The sequence below is a fragment of the Schistocerca serialis genome, chromosome 2, assembly GCF_023864345.2.
Source record: "Schistocerca serialis cubense isolate TAMUIC-IGC-003099 chromosome 2, iqSchSeri2.2, whole genome shotgun sequence".
Lineage (NCBI taxonomy): Eukaryota > Metazoa > Arthropoda > Insecta > Orthoptera > Acrididae > Schistocerca > Schistocerca serialis.
The window spans coordinates 461,445,159-461,470,296 of record NC_064639.1 but is presented as its reverse complement, the minus strand read 5'-3'; the positions used below and the strand labels follow the sequence as shown (position 1 = coordinate 461,470,296).

Genomic DNA, 25,138 nt, shown 5'->3' with positions numbered 1-25,138 from the left:
CGCGGGTCTGCTTTCACCTCCAGTACGCTAGTGGCTGGCTCTATGTATCTATTCTCTGTGGGGAAAACAGTGCTCCTGTTGTCAACGTAGTATCTGAACGCTTCTGTTAATTCATCAGAACGATGCCTCATTGGACCTCCAGCATGCTTTGCATCGTTTGAAAAGAAGCAAAGTTGTGACTCGTCTGATTACACCACACTCCTGCAATTAGCTGTTATCCAGTTTATATGTTGTTTGGGTCGCAATGTTCTCTCTAAAACTGGGCGAAAATGACCTGCAATCACTAACAGCAAGAATTCCTGTCGGGTTTGAAACCGAGTGTCATTCACAAGACATTACACTCGATTCGGTCCTTTCCGGTGAGTGTGTGTTTACGACCACTGTTCTTACGCCGCGTTTCCATGGCTGCGCGTGGTGCAACATTCCTTCAGAGACGTTGGACAGTGCGATTCGATCACCACCAAATCGCGAATTCACGGTTTGGTCATGGGCGTTTTCCGTCCTACAGTGCTGATTCCATACAACCGACACACACACACACACACACACACACACACACACACACACACACTACTCCACTGCCTTCGACAGCAGTGAAGTGTGACATGACCAAGTCATACGAGTTCTACACTGTCTACACTGCTCCAAAGCGACCCATGAGCTGTTTTAACAGGATGTCTGACAGTTTCTTCCATGATCTTACAGTTGCATTTCTGAAACAGCACACGTGAATTGTAATTTAGCCACACAGTGAGATACACTATGCGCCTAGAGTAGCCACCTCTTTCTGAACAAAAAAGAAAAGCATATTAAGTATGGAGGTTCCGTGAACTGTCCATTTCCAGCGCGCTTTTAATGGACACAGAGTCGTGCCCTATGAACACGCTGCCCCCGCCACGTACGTTCTAAGGGTCCATAAGCTCTGCTTACAGGTACATGTAGCTTTTTTTCTACAGGGACAACAGTGTGGAGGGACCTCGCAAGTAATCAAAACGCTTTTTAGGACATAGGTTATAAGGGGACGATAAAAAAGTTTCCTTTCGAAGGTGGTACAGTACAGAATCGGTATGCAAATCAGGAAAAATGCTATTAGCATTGAGGCAATCATTCCAACGACGCACAAGGTTGAAGACACCCCTTTGACGAAACAGCGTGTCATCCAGCCAGAAGTAACTGCCTGTTGCACATCCTCGTCAGACATGATTCGTCGACCCTTCAAGGCCTTTTTTAAGGGGCCGAAAGCAAGATAGTCGCGTAGGGAAGGATTAGGATTATAGGGTGGGTGCTTGAGAATATCCGTCTTGAATTGGCGTGACTTCTGCGTTACGACATTTGCAATGGACGTGCGTTATCATGAAACAGCAGGACCCCTTGACACGCACCGTTCCGATCACAAAAACGTGCAGTAAGAGTTATATGTGGTGTGAACTCAAGAAGATCCTGCGGAAGCCTGTTTAGGGAACTAGGGATACTAACTACTGCTTCCCAATATACTCGTATTTATTCCTTAATGAAATTTGTCATTAAAAATATATCACTTTTTCAAACCAACAGCTCAATTCATGGAATAAATACTAGAAATAAGAATAATCTTCACAAGGATTTACAGTCACTTACTCTTGTACAAAAAGGTGTGTATTATTCAGGAACACACATTTTCAATAACTTGCGAACAGCCATAAAAAGCTTAACAACCAATGAAATTCAGTTTAAGAGAAGCTTAAAAGATTTATTGGTGACCAACTCCTTCTACTCTATTGATGAATTTGTCAGTAGAACCAACTGATTTGTGTGTGTGCAATATAACGTATGCACAATTTCAGTGCAGTAATGTAACTTCTGCACCATTTGAGTGTAGCAATGTGTTCATTGTAAATAAGTATTATAGTAGTTCTATTACATGTGTATTACCTTTAAAAAACTTTTATTTTAAATTCAGTGCATTAATGTTTGTAAAATGACTGTTTCATACAGTGTTCATTTTAAAAATGACGATCATTTCACTTGGGACATGTGGAATGGTATACTAGCTTATTTGTTTAAGTTGCAAATATTTCTCATGTATTATTGTTTTTCTGACACGTTCTAAATCCTGGAGGACCTCCTCACTACGGATCAATTGGAATGAAAGTAAGTTTAATCTAATCTAATTCCGCAACGGTTGTTTTCGAGAGGTAAGCTGCCCATACACATTCTTCAGTCTTCGATGCGTGTTTACCAGGGTTTGTCATTGGGCATCCAAGAAAAGAATAAGAACACGTTGATCCTGTTTGGACATATTTAGTAATAACATCACAGTAGTTCAAGTTTCCTCATTTATGGCAAGGACGTCGGAAAGACACGAATGCCACACTAATCCCTTGCCCACAGGTCGGTGCTTATATGACCGCAACGGAGTCGCGATACGTTGCATGTGCGCTGTAGCAAAACCCTCAAACGGAAACTTTTTGATCGCCCCTTATATTATTAGCGAAGTAATCTTATGTGATAAATTTGAAAGTACACGGTGTCCAGCAGTTATCCACGGTTCAACTGTTCACTGAGGGCGACAGAAATTGATACCATTTTTTTTTCTCCGTCTCCGAGGCCGAAGCAGCAAAGCAGTCAGAACATTTCGGCCGGCCCCGCAGGTAAATCCGTGTCCTCGTATGTGCACCCGTCCTGCACGCAGACTGGAAGCAATTAAGATCTAAGCTCCCCATAAAGAGAGGGGCCCCTGCTGGTAGAGAGCTAAGCTAGCCCGCTTTCACAAGGAACAAAATTTGCGCCCAGCATAAGACTAGTACACGGAGTGTAACGTTCTCATTTCATTCGGTTTCCTCATACAGAACTCCTACCATTCCTATTACACTATTCTGAACTCTATGTCTCAAAACGTTCCATTTTCATGTTACAAGGGGAACATGAGTAACTCGTTTTTAATTTAATCTCTATTATCCGTGTAGTTATCTAAAAAACTGTTTTTCTGACATTCACCATGTTCGTTGCACAAACAGTATTTACGCAGTGAGTTCTAATGCACTTGACCAAAAAAAGACAGTCAATGGGGAATAATTTATCGTGCATACTGATGTAGTAAACAAGATTCATCTTGCAAATACGCTTCTCGGATTTGCCGCCGGATATTATACTGCCAATGCCACAATACTTCATCGAAGCACGGGCCGCCCGGTGTGGCCAAGCGGTTCTAGGCGCTACAGTCTCGAAGCGAGCGACCGCTAGTGTCGCAGGTTCGAATCCTGCCTCGGGCATGGATGTGTGTGATGTTCTTAGGTTAGTTAGGTTTAAGTAGTTCTAAGCTCTAGGGGACTGATGACCACTGCAGTTAAGTCTCATAGTGCTCAGAGCCATTTGAAATCGAAGCAAGGGTGGGTGGAAGGGATGCTTACCAAACTATTGTTACAGTGCAGAAGAGGTGGTTTCCTGCAAGCTATTTGTATTCCCCGAGCACCATGGCTGGGTATTTACTCGCTTGACTACGCGCTGTCACAGTCATATGCCAGTTCATAGACTCGTGCAGTGTGGAGATGATCAGTGTCCATTTTACGTCGTAAAAAGGCTTATTTCATTATGACTAAAAAATACAGTCTCGATACCATATTTCAGAAGAATTCTTCTTGTAGGGTCAGCAACTCTACAAACAAACGCTAGACCTCAGTTAACACAGCGAGAAGAAAGTTACTCGTTCTTCTAATTGACACTTTTTTTGTTTGAAAGCCATACATACGGATAAACCATCAAAGGTATCAACTTTTAGCGTCTCTTTTAAGAAACTCAGCTTAGATTCCAAAGTCTTATTGTCACTGGTACGGAAGGAACACGAAGGCAGAGTGCTGAGCGCTGCTTGGTAACTCGGTGTAATCCGGTGACAAACACGAGATATGTGCTTGCATCAGATCAGTCAGGAAAGTTTGAAAGATCGCATCTGATGCCTCTTCGAGGATTTTACATGTGCCCACACAAGTATAAATGTAACACAGTTACATCTGGGAATATTTCGAGCCTAGCCTGTGGCCGATCGCCAGCTACCTTCCCTTCCTCGAATGCTGCGTCGAGATAGGCTCGGACTACAACTGCATACTGTGCTGGCACGCTGTCGAGTTTTTCGATAATGTTCAGTGGTCCATCTTCCAGCAAATTCACGCGTAAATATTGCAGTAAACAACCTCCGACCGTTAGGCGGGGAGGGAGAATCTAATTTGTTATTAAACTACTATCGATGTTATTTATCTATACTTTGCCGCCGAAAGTGTGGTGAGATCCATGGGAATGTATGACGCGAGGGTTTTTCATCCCAAATGCAGCTCTTGAAAATAGTTCACCTTGCAAAACGCATTGTATCAGTGGAAAGAATTAATCTTATAAACTGGAGAATGACCACATAGTGCTGTAACGAAGTTAACATTCAGTCAGCTTAGCATATATACGGGAAAATCTCGCAAGAAAAATTACAAATAGTGCCGTAGTTAAAAACCTGAGCTGCTTCTGTTTCCCTTGTAACATGAAAAAGAACGATTTCGGGACGTATGTTTCTATTTTAGACTTTGTTATTAACATGTCTCTCTGAGCATGAAGTGGGCATTGCTGATAGACGTTTTGTTTCACCTAACAGCAGTTAAATAGTTTCTTCAGCTTAAGCTTCACGACGGACCTGTTCCTATACGAAAACACGAAGAGTTCTAGCTTGTGAAAGAAGAAGGTGAAGCACAGCTTAATGAAAGGCCTACGCCAGATTAACGACTATCATCGATGTAAATCGACCAGATCGTATTGGTCTCACCGACACGAATGCTGGGCTTGTTCCCCACCTCTACTTCAGATAAAACATACAAACAATATAAATAAAACAGTTTTCTGCGTTAGACACTTGTTTGTTTTACTACGAAGCAATTAGACGATTCGCAGTACCATTTTGAGGTGAAGAATTATGTAGTTAAATTATTTGTATTAATGCAGAACGTCGACGCCTTTCAACAGCGACAGGCCAAGTACAGAAGAGGTTATGTTTCGGCGCAACCATCGAAAAGCCTAATGGTACAGTAAACAGGTGGTTGCAACAGAAAACTGTATTATTTATATTCAGTTGTTAGATGCAGTCCCCATTATGCTATTCATTATGTCCGAAATAATGCAGAATAATGTTTACAGACAAAAGAACACGATTCTCATTCCGTAGATTAAGACAGCGTTCTGACAACAAAAATTGCGTAAGTTAAATCATGTGGGAACCTTGTGGACAAGTTACATCGTATGGGAACCTTGCGATATCGGGGCACGGGCCAATAAGAAGAATCAAAAATTTCACCATGTGGTGAGTTTTTCCCGATAGAAAGATGAAATGAGCTCGAATCAATATTGTTTCGGTTTATCAGGAAGACGCTCGTCTTCGTAGTTTAAGACTTGTGCGTAAGCAAATGGTTCAAATGGCTCTGAGCACTATGGGACTTAACTGCTAAGGTCATCAGTCCCCTAGAACTTAGAACTACTTAAACCTAGCTAACCTAAGGACATCACACACATCCATGCCCGAGGCCGGATTCGAGCCTGCGACCGTAGCGGTCGCGCGGTTCCAGGCTGTAGCGCCTAGAACCGCTCGGCCACCCCGGCAAAAAAGAATTAATCTCAGGCTCTGAACTTGTCGTTGTAAGTACAGGAGGAGGCAACTTTTCCCATGCTTAAGAGAAATGTAGAAATTACTAGTTTACTGCTATAAATGTCATTCCTGAGAAACTTTAGGTCCTGTAGCTTACAACAAACAGAGAATTTTTGGAGCATCTAATACACAAACTTTTAAGATGAGCTTTCTTCCTTAAACTGAGGTTGAAATGGTTTGTTTGCATTGTTTATACACTACCACCGTCAATAGCCGTGATCCAGATTTGTGACATATCTCAGAGAAGGCTTAGAGATTGTTGTCAATTTCTGAGGTAGAAACATAATACGTAAGAAATATACGGAATTAATACGCTCGTATATGCCAGTCAAAGTGCCGAACCACGTCAAATTTTGGTAGTACGAAAAATGAAGTGTAATTAAACATAGAAACTCTGGCAAATATGCCAGAAGGAGCTATGAAAGTAGTTGACGAAACTGCTGCAGCACCAATCAATACGTGTCGCCTCCCGTTAGGAAGAGGTAAACATACGATTTGGTGGTGAACTTCAGAACGAGATGCCGCTGTAAGAGGTAATACAGCAAAAGGTTTTGCTGACTTGTACTCACCCGCCGTTCCTCCTCCCTCGCAGCGCGCAGGTGCGACTCGATAGCATCGAGGTCGATCTTGGGCATCGCAGTCTCGATGTTGTAGACATCAAAGCCTCCTGGAAAATCGAGAGAAAAACGGAATGAGGTTGGAAGGCGTGCAGGCGTGGAGCTGTGGAGGCGCCGCACAGCGCTCGATGTGCAGCCGCGTCACTATCGATTGGTCGTGAGCGCCAGGTCGACCCTGCTCCCGCGAGACCTCAGGTGATATCCCGGAGACGTTCTGCGTGCCGCTCCAGGCCACGCCGATCCTGTGCACCGCCGTGGGGAATCTGGAAAATTTCATTAAGTGCCGCCATGTGACAGTAAATACCTCTGCCCTCAGATGCCAGTACATTCCTTTCGTGGACGCCAGCTCGTCGTGCTTGGAATCTGTGGCAGCGCACACTGGAATGTAATCACTGAGCTGTGACATAGTAGGATACTTCGAATAGCGCATTAACACGGTTTGGGACGCACTCGATGGCAACAGTTTGTGCTTTTTCAAGAAAAGAATCTGCTGTGTCTTTGTCTAGCGTGTGCAAAATAGGCATCAGGAAGAATACCCCTGAGCAAGACAAATGCTGCAGATCAAAACCCTTTACAACTCCCTCAAATTCTATTGTAGGAAACTGCGACAAAGTGAGTAGTATTTTTTTAATAACCTGTCGATATACCTCTGTATTTTCCAGGATCTTGGTTAATAATAATACCAACAACGTATTTCTGTTAACAGACAAGTTGAAAGGTGTTAATTGCTGTAGAGAATAACCGAAATGCAGTATATTGTAGCCTAAATTCAGAAGCTGAAGTAAACTTACTGCTCGATACAAACTGGAATCAGCTCCGTTTTGCTAGCGATATACAGAAACAGTGCTGTGGCGTATAAGTTAGCAGGCTTTTGTGGCGGTGGTCATTGAAGGTAAAACCTTGTTGGTGATTATGTTAAGTCATATTCCCACATCTAGGTATTTCTTCATACGTACGTATTTCCGTCCCTCTGCTGGAATTTGCCTTGGGAAGAGAGAGAGAAGTATGCAAGAAAGTTGGAAATTTGTGGTAAGGTCTTATGGGACCAAACTGCTGAGGTCATCGGTCCCTAAGCTTACACACTATTTAATCTAACTTAAGATAACTTACGTTAAGGACGACACACACACACCCATGCTTGATGGAGAACTATAACCTCCTGCCTTGGGGTCACATGGTATCGAAAACTAGTGTCGTGTAAACTCATAGAAGGAAGTAGCCTCGCGTTTTTCCGAAGAAGAGGAATTATTACACAAAATTCATCGATCTACCGTTTGAGGAGCTTCGTCATAGGGTAGGTGCTGATTGCTGATAAGGAGAGGGAGACTACGCTGCCCTGCAAAATTTAAGTAAGGGGTAGATAAAACAACATAACATACTAACTATTCGGCGGAAATTAAAGAAACTGCAGGAACATGTTGCCAGAGGTCTCCCAGGTGTGCACAGAAAGCTGGATGTCACGTGGCGTGAGGTGAACGTGACTGTAGCGCCAAACAGGGCTGGCATCGCAAGACGAGGCAGTAGAAGGAACGGGAGAAACATTGTGTGTGCCTATCATCCAGCAGTCACGATGCACTCTGGTGGGCTTCTTCATTACAACATGGCCCGGGGACTACGTTTGAATGACCTCAGACGCAGAAGAATCACCGGGAAACTGGAAGAAGAACGAAGTGTGACGAATCTAGCCAATGCAATCGGCACTGCTCACACCGTTGATTCACGTGCATGTGGAGCGTTACGAATCACAGGCACTGCTGTACGGAGGAGAGGACGTGCTCAACCGCAGTAAACTACAGAGCAGATCAGAGTTATATTGAGCAACAGCAAGAGGGGATCCACGTAAAACAGCAAGGCGCGCATTCTCACGTTCCTTACAGCGACCGCACGGGAGTGGTCTCTTTATCCGATGACAAGTACGTTGTGTTCCGTTGACACAGGCACACCTTCGGAACTGTTTGCGATGGGCCAAGAGCACAGGGCCTGGCCCAACGAGGATTGGTTGATTTGGGAGAGGGGACGAAACAGCGACGTCGTCTGCCCAATCAGATTAGGGAAGGAAGGGGAAGGAAGACGGCCGAGCCCTTTCAAAGGAACCATCCCGGCATTTGCCTGAAGCGAGTTAGGAAAGTCACGGGAAACCTAAATCTGGTTGGCCGGACGCAGGTTTATACCGTCGTCCTCCAGAATGCGAGTCCAGCGACTCCAATGTGCTAACCACTGCGTCACATCGCTTGGTCCCAACGAGGAGTGAGATCGCATGCTCTTCTTTGTAGATTTATTCTGAGTAGTGATGCTGGACGCAGACTCCTCATATGGCGAGACGTGGGAACAGTTAATGCACTCAGAAACATTGTGAACATGTTCGTTTTGGTGGCGCAGGATTAATGGTGTGGGAGGCAGAATGTTACACGGGCGTACTGACCTCCAAATCGCTGAACACGGTACAAACACCGGCAAATTTTATTGTGACATTGTACTCCTCCCCCACGTGCGTCTTATAAGGGGTTCGTTCGGCCCTTTCTTCATTTTTATGGATGATAATACGCGACCGCAGGTGAAAGAGTTCTTGTTCAAAGAAGATATTCGGCGAATGGAGTGGCCCTTCTGCTCCCCCGACTTAAGCCCTATGGGGTGTGGAGACGTCTTGAAGCCCGCATCTCGTGGTCGTGCGGTAGCGTGCTCGCTTCCCACGCCCGGGTTCCCGGGTTCGATTCCCGGCGGGGTCAGGAATTTTCTCTGCCTCGTGATGGCTGGGTGTTGTGTGCTGTCCTTAGGTTAGTTAGGTTTAAGTAGTTCTAAGTTCTAGGGGACTGATGACCATAGATGTTGAGTCCCATAGTGCTCAGAGCCATTTGAGACGTCTTGAAACACGCCAACATGCACCACCGACTATGCAGCAGTTGTCTACCGTGCTGGTGTAGGAACTGAACGCCCTAACACAAGAGCTCCTTATCAACCCTGTGCAGAGGAGCACTATTAGGAGCATGCATTGCCGTCAGTGGCGGTCACACACCCTGTTAAGAGCCATATTCCACCTTTCTAATGCCCACGGGACCATCATAAATCGGGGTGACTTAATGTAATTATTAGTCTTTCAATAAAGTTGTCATTACTGTTTATCTCGTTGCTTATTTCTTTCTTAGCTTCTGTTCTATATTGTTGCGGTCCTTTCTCTGTATGGTCCAGGTTTTATTCAGCAATGTTACTTGGCAGTGACAAGTCACGCGAAAGTAACTTTCGTCCGTAAGTTTTGCACACCGGTGTATTATTCTTCTCTAGACGTGAGATGGCTTCCTGGTCTTCCTACTCACTACGCGTCGTGGCTGCTGGTTAGTTGATGGCAGAAGCTAGGAACTTGGGAACCTATAGCTCTAATATAAAATTTTCGAAAACATCGTCAGCGATCTTTAAAATTAAGATTTAAAGAATGAAAACAGTCTTTGTCGCAACTTTTTTATTTTTATTGGAATGACCGGTTTCTATTCTATTTAAGAACGATCTTCAGACTCCAGAACGGTGGGTGGACTCCGTGAAGCAAGTTGCGCCGACCCTCGACACTGGAGTAACCACCCACCGTTCTGGAGTCTGAAGATGGTTCTTAAATAGAATCGAAACCGGTCACTCCAGTAAAAATAAAAAAGTTGCCATAAAGACTGTTTTTATTCTTTAAATCTATAGCCGTAATCTCTATTGAGATTGAACCCAGAACGGCGTTCGGAACGTCGAGGTTTGTAGAAGATGGTTGAAGAGCCAGAAAATTTTAGCTTCAGTATGCTTTCGCGATTGCAGTAACGTATTTCGGACTGCAACCGAGCCATAATCTTAAGAACAAAAACGTTGCAAAATGTAGGTGTCAACCTGCAGCAAATTCGAATCTTCATCGATTATTCCTTACGCTGGGCAAACTTCGACATCCATGTCATGAAGACAAATTATTTGCAGACAGGAACCTTGGTGCTCATCCTGCATGTTAAGATTATATTGCAATACGACAGGTGAAACCCAGAGAGAGATTTCAGAATAGTATTTTGGAGTGTAATGCTTGGCCCTAACTGATACAGACTTGGATCGTAATTCAATAATGATGAAAAGTAGGCTGATGTTTAAGAGAATATTGACAGTACGAATGAAAGTACAAGGAAATGAGATACTAAAGCACTTAGGGATGGCCGGCCGCAGTAGCCGAGCGGTTCTAGGCGCTTCAGTCTGGAACCGTGCGACCGCTACGGTCGCAGGTTCGAATCCTGCCTCGGGCATGGATGTGTGTGATGTCCTTAGGTTAGTTAGGTTTAAGTAGTTCTAAGTTCTACGGTACTGATGATCTCAGATGTTAAGTCCCATAGTGCTCAGAGCCATTTGAACCACTTAGGGATGATGAGGTGCATCGGAGTTATCTGTAGCTACTGTCGTACTGAATGCCACAGTGAGTAAAAATAAAAAGAAGTTGCCATAAAGACTGTTTTTATTCTTTAAATCGATAGCCGTAATCTCTATTGAGATTGAACCCAGAACGGCGTTCGGAACGTCGAGTTTTGTAGAAGATGGTTGAAGAGCCAGAAAATTTTAGCTTCAGTATGCTTTCGCGTTTGCAGTAACGTATTTCGGACTGCAACTGAGCCATAATCTTAAGAACAAAAACGCTGCAAAATATAGGTGGCAACCTGCAGCCAACCATACGCGACTGGAACAGAAAAGGGAGGTAATGACAGTGGCACGTAAAGTGCCCTCCGCCACACACCGTTGGGTGGCTTGCGGAGTATAAATGGAGATGTAGATGTAGAGTAGTTCAGCTGAGAAGGCATGGACATCTCTTAAAAGAATCACAAAGTCTGAACGGACAAATATAAGAAAAATTAATCCAAAGAAACTATAGGTAACAAGAGAATCATTTCATTTTATCGGTGAAAGAAAGGGGAGACAGAAATTTTTAGAAAAATGGGTCACGTAGAATTGAAGTCAATATCCAGTACGAAAAAGCTATAGCAAAATTGTTGCACCAAAAATGTGAAGAAATAGAAAAGAAATGGTCGTCGAAAGGAGGGATTTAGAGAGCAGAAAAGTCAAAATAACTTGCGGAGAGATCAAAGACAAAGGTCTCAATATTTAAAATGTAGAAAGAATTCCACTGATAAATGCGGATGGCAGAGGGGTTAGGTGGACAGGGGCTCTTACAAAGGGAAGCAACTGTCCGAAAACGTGATAAAAGAAGAAAGAAGTATATCGATTTGCAGACACCCCCCCCCCCCCCCCCCCACACACACACACATTATACATAGACGGAAAAAGAACACAACACGGAAAAATAATTAATGTGGAGTAATGAAATTTTGGGTATACATTTGTCTAGGTAACATGTTTAAGTAATTTACATTGCAAGATCACCTGATGCTGATGTATGCCTGAGATAAGCCACAGCAAATGTGAAGTGCTGGTACATTAATAACCCGTGTAGCCGCCAGAATGTTGAATGGAACCATGCAAACGTAGTTGCATTGTTCTGTACAGAAGCCGAATGTCTGTTTTTTGGGATGGAGGACCATGCATGTTGAACTTGGTCGGTCAGTATAGGGACGGTTAACGCTGTTTGTGGATGACTCTGTAGTTATCGTCCGATGACGTCCTGTTTGTGCTTCATTGGAGATAGATCTCTTGACTGAGCAGGCTACGGCAACACGTCGACACACTGTAGAGCATGTTGGGTTACAACAGCTGTATGTCGGCGTGCATTACCCTGTTGGAAAATACCCCCTGGAATGTTATTCATGAATGGTAACACGACAGATCGAATCACCACATTGACGCACAATTTTGCAGTCACAGTGCGTGGGATAACCACGAGAGTGCTCCTGTTATCACACAAAATGGGACCGCAGACCATAACTCTATGTGCAGGTCCAGTGTGTCAAGGTCGCAGACAGGTTGATGGAGGCATTCAACTGGCCTCCTCCTAGTGACCTCCTCCTAACCAGCACATAGCCATCGCTGGCGCCGACGCAGAAACGAAACGGTTTACTCAGAAAACACGACAAACCTTCATCCTGCCCTCCAATGAGCTCTCGCTTGACACTACGTAAGTCGCAAATGGCAGTGGTTTGGGGTCGGTGAAATGCACGCTTTAGGGCGTCTGGCTCGGAGCTGTCCTTGAATTAACCGATTTGTAACAGTTTTTGTGGCACCGTGGTGCCAATTGCTGCTCAAACTGCTGTTGCGCCAGAGCCATACGCTGAAGACGATGATCTTCCCTATCGGTAAATACCACGTGTCTGTCCGGAGTCCGGGCTTCTTGCGACCGTACATTCTCGTGACCACCGCTGCCAGCAGTCATGTAGAATGACTACATTCCTGCTTAGTCTTTTTGTAATATCACAGAAATAAACATTCAGCTTCTCGCAGCCCTATTATACGACCCCATTCAAACTCAGTGAGGTGTTGGTAATGTGTCTTTGTCGCCTTAAAGGCATTCTTGACTAACAATAACTCGCCGCATTCAATATCAGAGGTAACTAAGGCTCACGACCGTTACAGCGCGTATTTAAAGCAAACCTGATCTGCATCCTCATAGTGACGCTACCAGCCCCACTCTACGCAACTGGAGCGAACTTGGAATAGATATCACCTTTCAGGCGTAGAAACCCACCTAACAACTTTCGTTTATGTCGCACAACTCCTTTTTTGTGTTTTTCCTTACATGTGACGGATATAAGCGCCTATATTTCTCTTGGTGACTGAGGTCGCTGCGCTGAACAACTTTACATCACTATTGACGTGATTCGCAGGCCAATAATTACAGATTTTACAAGTCGTCTGCATTTAGGTTGGTTAGTACCCCCAAATATGTGTGGTAGGAGCGAGACATTAGTGCTTACTTTCCCCACAACAGCATGTCAGGTGTTGAAGTGTGGACGGATGGACGCAAATCCATTAGTCAATCTGACAGATGTAGTCCACCTAGTTGCGCAGTTACGACAGTGCAGAAAACATCAGATGGTGAACTTCGTGACATATTTCTGGGAACGTTATTCAATGAAGAGAAAGGAGAACCATAACCGTCACACCGATGCGAGTATGTACTAAGGTACAACAAGAAAATTATTTTTATACCTGTTACACCCTGTATATAGCGAATATCTGCAGCATATGTATGATATTGGAAAAACAAGAGACTCTTCTATCAACTTCAAACAACGTCCTTTATGGGAGAATAGTTAATTCAAGCCTAAAATTCTATGTCGAGCGTGGAGGGAGTTTAAAATCACATCATCGTTGAAATAATTAGGGATGGAGCATTGTCTCCCGTTATTGAGGTTGAGGGCAGGAATCGGCGATGGTCTGTTAATAAAAACCGTACCGGCACCCTCCTGAAGGAATGTAGAGAACCTGCGTGACGCCTACGTCAGGGTACCCGGACAGGAATTTGAACTCCACTCAAACGGACTGAGACAGCAATGTCTCAGACAAGGCGGCGTCTTACTCGGTTCGATAACTCGAGGCAAGGCTTCTCTGATTTACAGACGATCATAAGAAACAGCAGCCAAATGTAAAATACTCTGACGGCTAAAAATCACCGCCTTTAATAACGACGGTGAACTTTGCCTGGACTACAATTTCTCATTATCTGTCCTCCAAGTCACGCTATGTGAGAAGGGTTCAATGCTGAAAGGAAAATATTACGAGCAGAGTTATTAAGAAGACCTGAAACAATTAAAGGATGAGAGTCATTTGCCCAGTTGCTCGTTCATGACGGCGCGAAAATGGAAGGTGATACACTGAACGTGAAATGTTTCAGGGTAGCTGTTAGTTGCTACATCGAACAGGCGGTAGAACGGGCACCTCCCTTATCAACTCACTGTTGCAAGTAGGCAGAGGAACTGTGCTTCCTAAGTGATTGGGGAAAAGGACTGGTCACTTCGTTCTTTAAGAGAGTATGCATACAGATGATGTTCAGCACTAAAGACCTATTGACACCAGTTTGCTGCAATACCTCGGAAAATATTTTTGTGCTCGTTTATGATGACTTGCCCGCATCTCGTGGTCGTGCGGTAGCGTTCTCGCTTCCCACGCCCGGGTTCCCGGGTTCGATTCCCGGCGGGGTCAGGGATTTTCTCTGCCTCGTGATGGCTGGGTGTTGTGTGATGTCCTTAGGTTAGTTAGGTTTAAGTAGTTCTAAGTTCTAGGGGACTGATGACCATAGATGTTAAGTCCCATAGTGCTCAGAGCCATTTGAACCATTTTTATGACGACTTTTATTTCAAAACAAAACAACTGCTATTAGTAAACAACAGATTCTGTGTACATTGATTGTTCTGCTCTTTAAGGCGACAGAAGATTGTAGAGAGGTCTACATCTCTATTGATGCCATTTTCCTAACAGAGTTACGCATCGTCGGCTAATATAACAAATACGTGGTTATGGAATACCGGAAATGGTTACGCATTTGCAGTGAAACCTTCTTAGCTAAGGGAACCTAGTAAATCTGTGGTAATAGGGAGGCATCGTGGGAAGCGACAGGAGAGCCCAGAGGACTCTAAAGAAATGTAGTGGAATTCTAAATCATCACGATATGCTTTGATCAGCCAAAACATTATGAAGAACTGCTTATTAACGTTAGTGTGTTGGGGCCCAACTTTCGAGTGCAATACAGTAGTAATTCTGCATGGCAAGAATCCGTGGTGAGTGGCAGCAGATGTCTGTACACGGGTCGCACAATACCCGTGAATTAAAGGCAGGCGGTTTATGGGTGCGTTAGCGTGCCATTTGCACCGCGAGAATTCAGTGTTCAAGACATCTTCGAGAGTTAACTAACATCCTCCTAGAACCACTATAGTACGATTCTGACCTCGTAACACGGACAGTTATCCTGCTGGAAGATGCCATGCTGTCGCAGTATGGGAAGCCACCAAGTATGAAGGGATACGGTAGTCTGCAGTAGTGTCCACTTAGTCCACAGTTGTGATGGTGCTTTCGATTACTATCACAGATTTCATTGAGGTCCATGTGAATGTCCTCCACAGCGATAATACTGCCCCTATCGGCCTGCATCCGTGGTGCGTTGCATGTACCAAGCAGAAGTTTGCCTGGATGACTGCGTATCCGGACACCGCCATCGACCTCGTGTACCAAGAAACGTGATTCATTCGACCAGGAGAATAATTTCCGCTGATATGCTATCCAATCTCAATGACAGCGTGCCCACTGCAATCATAATTGACGAAGTCATTGGGTCAACATGGGGACAAATTAGGGATCGTGTGCTGTGGAGCCACGTGACCAACAATGTGCACTGAACGGTGTGCTCCGAAACACTCATACCTGCAGCAGCATTGTGCTCTGTCGTTAGATCTGCCACATATCACCGCCTACCCTGCTCTACAGCACAGGCAAGCTTCTGACCTCCGCATTCTGTGATGAGGCGTGGATGTCCAGTATCATGTCTCGTACTCGTGGTTTCATCGTCTTTTAACCATTTTCCACAGACGCTCAATACAGCAGCACACTGACAGTTGACTGCTTCGCCGATTCCGAGGTGCTTGTTCGCAGGCCCCGGCCCATAACGATCTGCTCATTCTCAAAGTCGCTTATGTCCGTGTATTTCACCATTTGTGACCCATATCGTTGCTAGAATAATTCCCTATTCGCCTCTGCTTCGCTGATAATACCGGGTGGATGTAATTAAACTTCAGCTATTCACTGAGGTCCAGTGTGGGCTGTAATTATAGTATGCTAGCGAAACTTGGTAGATATGCTAAGCGTTAATGTGGAACCGATTTACGCTGGAAAAAAATCCCAATTTTGGCCACCAGGTGCAAATCTGGTGCTGTGCAGCATCTCCAGTACTTATATTGAACAAACCGTGTATGTGGCGGTTAATAAAAAAATCAACATTATGCCGTTTTCTTGTTTGACCTTTTCTGCCCACATATGGTTCCTAATCCAGTAACTATGGAAACATTTCTACACGCCTTTCTTGCATTCACAACGCCAGATTTGCACCTGGAACTAATTTTTCCCGGCGTACATCGGTTTCGCATTAACACATTAGATTATCTACCAAGTTTCGCTGCCATAAGTACAGTGGACACTGGACCTCTGTTAATAACTGCCGGCCGAAGTGGCAGTACGGTTCAAGGCGCTGCAGTCTGGAGCCGCAAGACCGCTACGGTCGCAGGTTCGAATCCTGCCTCGGGCATGGATGTTTGTGATGTCCTTAGGTTAGTTAGGTTTAACTAGTTCTAAGTTCTAGGGGACTAATGACCTCAACAGTTGAGTCCCATAGTGCTCAGAGCCATTTGAACCATTTTTTTGTTAATAACTCACTTTAATTGTAGCCACCTGGTACCTTCCTTACTTCTTTACGTGCCAGAAACGTCACCAGGAGGTGTCCAGTCTCGCGGTGGGCAATATTCCTAAATATTTTGGCTCATCAGTGCATATTAACGACTTCTCAATAAAGCAAGCGCAACTGTCATCATACAGATTTTAAGAACGCCAGCGAACTAATCTGCCGGACTCTTCACTTTGGTGAAACCTGAGAGGCTTCGAGGTGTTCGACAAGAATACAGTCTCTCTCTTGCCCCTCCCTTCTCCCATTCCCACCGACTTCTCAGCTGTTTGACCTCGTTCTGGACGAAGTCACGAGAAAATGGGAAAAAGATATCAAATGTATAAACGTCAGAAATTAAGGTTCCAAAATCAATGTTAAATGCTTACCCTGTGTAATGATTTGGCAGTGCCCACCAATACTAAACAGGAAACACAATATGGTGTAGAAAAACTACACAGTGATTTCCCTAAATCGCTCCAGGCAAATGCCGGGATGGCTCCTTTGAAAGGGCACGGCCGAATTCCTTCCCCGTCCTTCTCTAATCCGATGAGACCGACGACCTAGCTGTTTGGTCTCTTCCCCCAAACAACCCAATCCAACCCAAACATACTACACAGCGGCAAAGGCAGGCCACCAGATATCTCATGAGAAAATCCACTATTTCGAAAATATACATCAAAACAACAGGAAAATTGGCCAAAGATGAAATGTATGGGGAGTTTATGGGTATCATCCTTCAAATACCGTGGAGAGATCATAGTGATATTAGGGTTGGGTAATAGTGTAAATCTGAAAAGAACCGTCAAACTCTAAAAGGCATGCAGAATCACATGGAACACTAACAGAAAAGTAATACTGCGCAGCAACGTCAAAATTACGACATTACAAGACAGTTCTTTTACGAGAATCATTTTATGCATCGAAATCACTCTAAAACTGCAGAAATTGCAAAACAAGAGCGGAATATTGTTAGGAAAATGTATGACCTTACACAGGAAATGGAATTTGGACGATGAGAACATCTAACAAATAGACAAGCCGATCGCAAGAGACGCTTGAAATCCTTTGGCCATATTTATAGTATGGACAACAATAGACGCAGGAGAACATTATTTAACATTATAACAAAAAGATAAAAATCAGCTGGTGGCGAGAAGCTAGGGAAGATTTACAAGACGCGAACAGCGCAGACGAAAACTTACTAAATCGTCTAGTCATTGGACGCTGACGAAGTACAGATTAACAGAGAAGCTTAAAAAGAAGGTTGCAGACAAATAGAACAAGTGAAAGAAAATATATAGTGAATTCTTGAAGACATTTTGGGAGGATAGAAAAGCAAAAACCATCAAATATGAAGGTGTAACGTTCTCCGTAAGTGGCCAAAACGGAGGGAAGGAAGGAAGGAAGGACGGAAGGAAGGAAGAAGAGGAGGAGGAAATGACTTGGCATACAACCATTTTACCTCACTAAAGCTGCAGTTATGTGCAGGTTGGTCGCGTCAGTATAAAAATATTACTAATGGAAGAAAAATATGAAGATGGCCAACGCTTGGTGCAAAGACTGGCTCAACATAAACAATGTAAAGGGTGTAAATGGACGAAAAGAACCAGTTCATTTGATTACGTCAGCAACAATTGATCACTGAAACCTGTCAAAACCTTAATGTATGTAGGGATATCTGTTGGAGAGGGATTTAAGATGAAACGAAGAGATAAATTCAGCTCTGGGGAAGGCGGATGTCAGGCCAAAACATATCAACACAATTCATGGAAAATATGCCTCATCCATATACGAAGTGACTTACGAAAGACTCGTTTGATCAAGTCTTTAGTTATTCTTAGAGTTTTATCAGTTAGTAGAAACGAGACAGGAGATCTAATAAGAGCTGTACGCTTCCCCACAGGTTTGTCTAGCCAGTGCTAGAGCGAAAGAGACGTGCTGATGCTACTACCTTGGGAAGCGCTATATGAAAAGTGATGAGCATCCCTTCGTGCCTTACTCTCAGAAAGCAACGCTCCGATACGTCAAGAAATGAATTTGTTCTTCTAATTCGCTAAATGATAAGCTCTATGGCACTGGAGGGAACTGTAGAGGGCAAAAACTGCAGGGGATGACAGAGATCGGAATACACCAACCAAATCCGAGATTCATTCGGTAAGTAATGCAACACTTTTTTTCTGAAAGCCGGCTGGTTTTATGCAGGATTCCAACACATTATTCCCCAGTCTTTTGGCTGCAAGACCCTATTTTCAACATGATCTCAGTTGAATGGAGACCCAACGCCACCTTGATGAGAGGGTCGCTATGCCCGCACGGTACCATTCTACTTGTCTACGAGCCAACGTCGTGTTGCATCAACACCTCACCATCGTCCACGTATTGCTTCCTGGAGAGTGCACCGTTCACTGGGACAAGCAGATGGAAATCGGAAGGTGCGAAATCTGGGCTACAGGGTAGACGAGGAAGAATAGCCCAATGAAGTTTTGTGAGCTCTTCCCTGATGTACGGACTTGTATGAAGCCTTGCGTTGTCGTGGAAAAGAAGGTCGTTAGCATTATTGTGTCGATGAATACAGTGCAGTCGTTTCTTCAAGTTCCTGAGGGTAGCACATTACACTTCACAGTTGATTGTTGCACTGAGAGGGAGGACATCAAACAGAACAACCACTTCAGAGTCCCAGAAAACCGTCGAAATTACTTTGCCTGCTGAGGGTGTGGCTTCGAACTTTTCCTTCGGAGGAGGGGTGGTGTGGCGCCACTCGATGGATTGGCGTTCCGTTTCCGGTTCGAATTTATGAACCCATGTTTCACCGCTTGCGACGATTATCGACAAAAAGATTGCTATGATCAGCCTCGTAAGGCTCAAGCAATTCCGCACAGTTGATCCTTCGTTGCTCTTTATGGATTTCTTTAAGTTGGCGAGGAAATTAGCGGACACACATCTTTGAGTAACCCATCTGGTGGACGAGTGTTGTCAGCACTACCGACAGAGACGGCCAGTTGGGCAGTAAGGTGTTTGGTGAAACCTCGATCAGCTCGAATCAGTGTGTCCGCATGTTCCAACTTTGCGGGAGTCATAGCTGTGGTCTGCAGGCCGGCACCTGGGAGATCGGACATGCTTGCGCAACCCCATTGCGATGATTACAGCCGTCTCGCCCAACGACTCACCGTGCTTATGTTCACTGCCAGGACTTTTTAGACTTCGGTAAGCGCGATTGAATATCTGAGATGCTTTGGTTTTTCGACAAAAGAAACTCAATGGCGGCTCTCTGCTTGGAACGCACCTCCGTTACAGACGACGTTTTGTAGGCTTCGTGTAAAGCCACCATCTATCGGAATCTCATGAATCTTTAGGGGCTGAAGCGGAATATTTCATGATGTGCAGCAACAAATTTCGCATTTCTTCCCCGAAACTGGGCACAGAAAAATGTGTTGCTTTATTTATTGAACCCCATTGTAAGTGACGACGTAAGGTGAAATTTTACTGAGATGAAGAGGTTAGCGCATGAGAGGAAATCGTGCAATACAGTCACTAGACAGAGGAAAAAAAAATAGAAAGAAAAGATCATGAGAATGTAAGCAAAGAAACGTGTGCCCTATGAAGAGCAGTAGCAAGAACCTTGCCACCTGTTTCGCTATTCGTTAGTGTAATAGGGAGAGGAAAATGATTCTTGTATAGCAGGTAACCTGTGCCACACACCATACGGCTCTTGGATCGCAGATGTAGATGTAAGTAGACTGACCAGCTGCATGTACTTTAGTTAGAAGAACAGATGCGTCGGTCGTGATTGATTGTTGTTACTTTCCTGTCACCCAAGTATTATTACGGGTTACTTTCTTTAATCGAGAGCTTTTGACATGTTTCGCTTCTGTGCCATGGAATCTATGGAATTATTATCAAGAGTATTATTACGTTCTCCGTGAACATGACAACTGATGAGCATTCTTTTGCGAAAAGAATAAAAATGCTGATATACTTGCCAATGTGTGAGGTTTCCTTTTACAGGGAGCAAACCGTGCAGACTGCTGACCTTCGAAAATACGGAGTGTTCAACTTAAAATAGGCCTCATGTTTCAGAAGTTTATATTAAATGGATATTGTTGTTGACATGCATATATTCGTATAAGATGGGTGAAATAATGTTTATAGTGTTTGTACGACTGGAGCCGGAGCGGTAAGTCTGTTTGTTGCCTGCCCGCTTAAATCGTGCCATTCACTGTTGAGCGTCAGCTTTTGAACAAGTTTGCGCAATCATGTATTGTTTGTTAAACTGTCGAGGAACGTGTATTCGTGATTGAAATTTATTTTGTGATGAAATCTCAGGATGTGTGTCGGCGAAAGTTCAAAGAGAAATTTGAAAAGGAAGCACCAGTGAAAAATGTTGTTCAGAAGTTAGTTGAGACAGTTCGTGAAAGAGGTTCAGTGTTAAACAAGAAACGTGCCACATGAAGGTCAGTTTTAATGACACACGTCATTCAAGATATTAAAGCAACAGTTACTGCATCTTTCCATAAATCTGTGTACGGAGTAAGCCAGCAAAAGAACATTTCACCTGGTTCAGCCCACACTGCAGCGAGAATACTGAAATGTTATCAGTATGCTTGCACGTTTTACGTGAGCTGAATAATGCTGATTATGTCAGAAGGGGTCACTACTGCCAGTGGTTCAAGACCCTCGTTAGAGGCAAAAATCGCATTTTACATTAAGTGTATTTCACTGACAAAGCTTGGTTTCATCTTAGCGGGTATGCTAATGGCCACGACTACTGGACTAGGGATACTGACCTGTCTACCAAGACAAACTACAGTCATTCACAGCTTTACTTGAAGAGGATGAGCGTGACTACGGGTTGCAGCAAAGCGGCGCCACTTTCCATACACCTCGCTCTGCTATAGAAATGCTACAGGATTCTTTCGGTGAATAATGATTTCGACACGATTGTGGACACCACGATCCCCTAATCTTATTAGCCCTGGCTTCTTTCTGTGCAGTTACTTAAAAGATATTGTTTACAAGAGTAATCCTCATACCGTGCAGGTTCTGAAGACGTACATTGCGATAAGACCCAAGGAAATAGTGTGAAGCTAATAATAGTCTCAATGAACATGATCAAACGTGTCTAAAAGCGCATAGAAATGGATGGAGAATATTTCCAACACCTACTATAATATATAGTAACTTATAATGTAAGTTTCCAATAAAAATATTGTTTATAGAATAAACTAAGCGACGGGGCCTCTTTTAGGTTGAACACTCTGTGTCTAAAACAAAGCTGAAGGTAGAGATAAAAGTTCCATGACGTAATTTTTACTATTATAAATAATGAAACGTGATGTAACAGGAAATTTGAAGTTATTATACAGCGAAACAATCTACAACGATCCTCGTCTTCATTTATTCCATGTGGCTTTCTCCGTTGCTCCTGTATTGCGATTGCAGCAGAACTTGCACTGCTCTACAGAGCGTGCAGCTGGCATTAATGAGATGTAGCAGGAAGTACACCGTTCGCAAAAAGAGAATGAAAACGTGATTGAACAGAGAGATTCCAAGAATTCGTAACGTGAAAGGCGTGCTGTGTTCCTTTTATCTCAGTTCGTGTCGTAGACATTAGCGTCTAATTAGAAGCCCAAGAAGAATGGGGTAGCTTGCTACATGCGTGGCACAAAGCAAGGACGTTGCGTCACAGCGTATGAAACATAATGACGCTGACGTAAAACACACCTCGTTATTTCACACAGGGAGATCATCCTACGAAATGCCTGTAACGACCACTTGGTTGTGAATGATTCAAGACTGAATGTGCGGATGATGGTGAGATTGACATACAGTTCGTGTATTTACCTAAGACTTACTCGTCCTAGTATTATGATATTTTAACCACATTAGTTCCTCTTAATACACTACTGGCCATTAAAATCGCTTCACCAAGAAGAAATGCAGATGATAAACTGGTATTCATTAGACAAATATATTATACTAGAACTGACATGTGATTACATTTTCACGCAATTTGGGTGCATAGATCCTGAGAAATCAGTACCCAGAACAACCACCTCTGCCCGTAATAACGGCCTTGATACGCCTGGGCATTGAGTCAAACAGAGCTTGGATGGCGTGTACAGGTACAGCTGCCCATGCAGCTTCAACACGATACCACATTTTATCAAGAGTAGTGACTGGCGGATTATGACGATCCAGTTGCTCGGCCACCATTGACCAGACGTTCTGAATTGGTGAGAGATCTGGAGATTGTGCTGGCCAGGACAGCAGTCGAACGTTTTCTGTATCCAGAAAGGTCCGTACAGGACCTGTAACATGCGATCGTGCATTATCCTGCTGAAATGTAGGGTTTCACAGGGATCGAATGAAGGGTAGAGCTACGGTTCGTACCATATCTGAAATGTAACGTCCACTGTTCAAAGTGCCGTCAATGCGAACAAGAGGTGACCGTGACGTGTAACCAATGGCACCCCATACCATCACGCCGGGTGATACGCCAGTATGGTGATGACGAATACATGCTTCCAATGTGCGTTCACCGCGATGTCACCAAACACGGATGCGACCACCATGATGATGTAAACAGAACCTGGAAATATGACGTCTTGCCATTCGTGCACCCAGGTTCGTCGTTGAGTACACCTTTGCAGGCGCTCCTGCCTGTGATGCAGCGTCAAGGATAACCACAGCCATGGTCTCCAAGCTGATAGTCCATGCTGCTGTCGAATTGTTCGTGCAGATGGTTGTTGTCTTGCAAAAGTCCCCATCTGTTGACTCAGGGATCGAGATGTGGCTGCGCGATCCGTTACAGCCATGCGGATAAGATGCCTGTCATCTCGACTGCTCGTGATACGAAGCTGTTGGGATCCAGCACGGCGTTCCGTATTACCCTCCTTAGCCCACCGATTCCATATTCTGCTAACAGTCATTGGATCTCGACCAACGCGAGCAGCAATGTCGCGATACGATAAACCGCAATCGCGATAGGCTACAATCTGACCTTTATCAAAGTCGGAAACGTGATGGTACCCATTTCTCCTCCTAACACGAGGCATCACAACAACGTTTGACCGGGCAACGCCGGTCAACTGCTGTTTGTGTATGAGAAATCGGTTGGAAACTTTCCTCATGTCAGGACGTTGTAGGTGTCTCCACCGGCGCCAACCTTGTGTGAATGCTCTGAAAAGCTAAGCATTTGCATATCACAGCATCTTCTTCCTGTCGGTTAAATTTCGCATCTGTAGCACGTCATCTTCGTGGTGTAGCAATTTTAATGGCCAGTAGTGTATATGTAAAGGCGATGATAAACTCGACGTTAAACCACAAACCACACACATCAAACAAATGACACAGGAAACGGATTAGAGATACGCGGGGTGAGGCAGCTAGGACAGGCCGAAATATACCCACAACGTTAAAATGTTTTGTTGCTATGAGTATCTGCAGCCTCTAAATACTTTATAAAAGAGAACATGGTCCGTCGCAGGCTGTAATTAAACGTTAGTTATTTAAAGCGTGGGATTGACTAATTTCGATCATTAAGTCATTTTCGCGCAACTGAAAAATCAACCTGGAAGAGCGTCAACATTGTCTGCATAAATCTCCATACATCGCAATATATAAATAACACATTGCACAACCCACATTAACATACCACATTATAGTGCAGTATTTCTACTTACATGTGCGATATTACACATTATAATTATCAGCTTCTTTTACTTTGTACATACTAAACGAGACGTCACATTGCATAATTACATTAGGAATGAAGCCACATCAAAAAGTTACAACCTCACTTGTTAACAGTACACTGGCGAGGAGAACATGGCATGCACCATAACCCCCAGAAATTTCGATTAGTTGCAGAGGGGCCAAAATAAGCGAATGTGTCTCGGCTTATCCGTAGATAGCCGGCCACTGTAGCAGAGCGGTTGTAAGCGCTTCAGTCCGGAACCGCGCGACCGCTACGGTCGCAGGTTCGGTACCTGGCTCGGGCATGGATGTGTGTGTTGTCCTTAGGTTAGTTAGGTTTAAGTAGTTCTAAGTTCCAGGGGACTGATGACCTGAGATGTTAAGTCCCATAGTGCTCAGAGCCATTTGAACCATTTTATCCGTAGATACTCGAATGTTTCTGAGAGAGTTTTCACATAACTTTAGATGTCCCTTAGGAGGAGATCCGCACAGCTCAGCTGGTGGCATGGTGACTAGCGCCACGGCCTCTCACTTTTGCGTCCCGTATTCGACACCGATTAGTATTTTTATTTATTTTACTTATTTAAATTTATCTGCCTACGTCAGTAGAAAGTTACTATAAAAATGTTTCTTATCAAGTTAAGGGATACAATGGCGTTATATTATCTGTAAAATTTCAACTGGGTTTCACAATAAGTATCATACATTTACTATAAAATGTATGTGTGTATGGTATTTTCAGCTGATACAATCTTTTCAGATCCTTACATTTCATTCTTATATCACCTCTTAATCCTTTTATTCTGTTTTTATGTTTATTCTTCAGGAAGATGTGGTGCATTCTCTTGGATG

General features: G+C 44.0%; 1 protein-coding gene across 6 annotated transcripts in view; it reads right to left on the bottom strand.

Moving 5' to 3' along the window:
* Positions 1-25,138, bottom strand: part of LOC126457360 (schwannomin-interacting protein 1 homolog) — a 1,975,729-nt gene that overhangs the window by 352,006 nt on the left and 1,598,585 nt on the right. For all 6 annotated transcript variants that reach the window (XM_050093596.1, XM_050093598.1, XM_050093593.1 and 3 more), the window contains one exon: positions 6,223-6,320. In XM_050093596.1, coding sequence (XP_049949553.1) covers positions 6,223-6,320 — 98 coding nt within the window. The remainder of the gene's footprint in view (positions 1-6,222; positions 6,321-25,138) is intronic.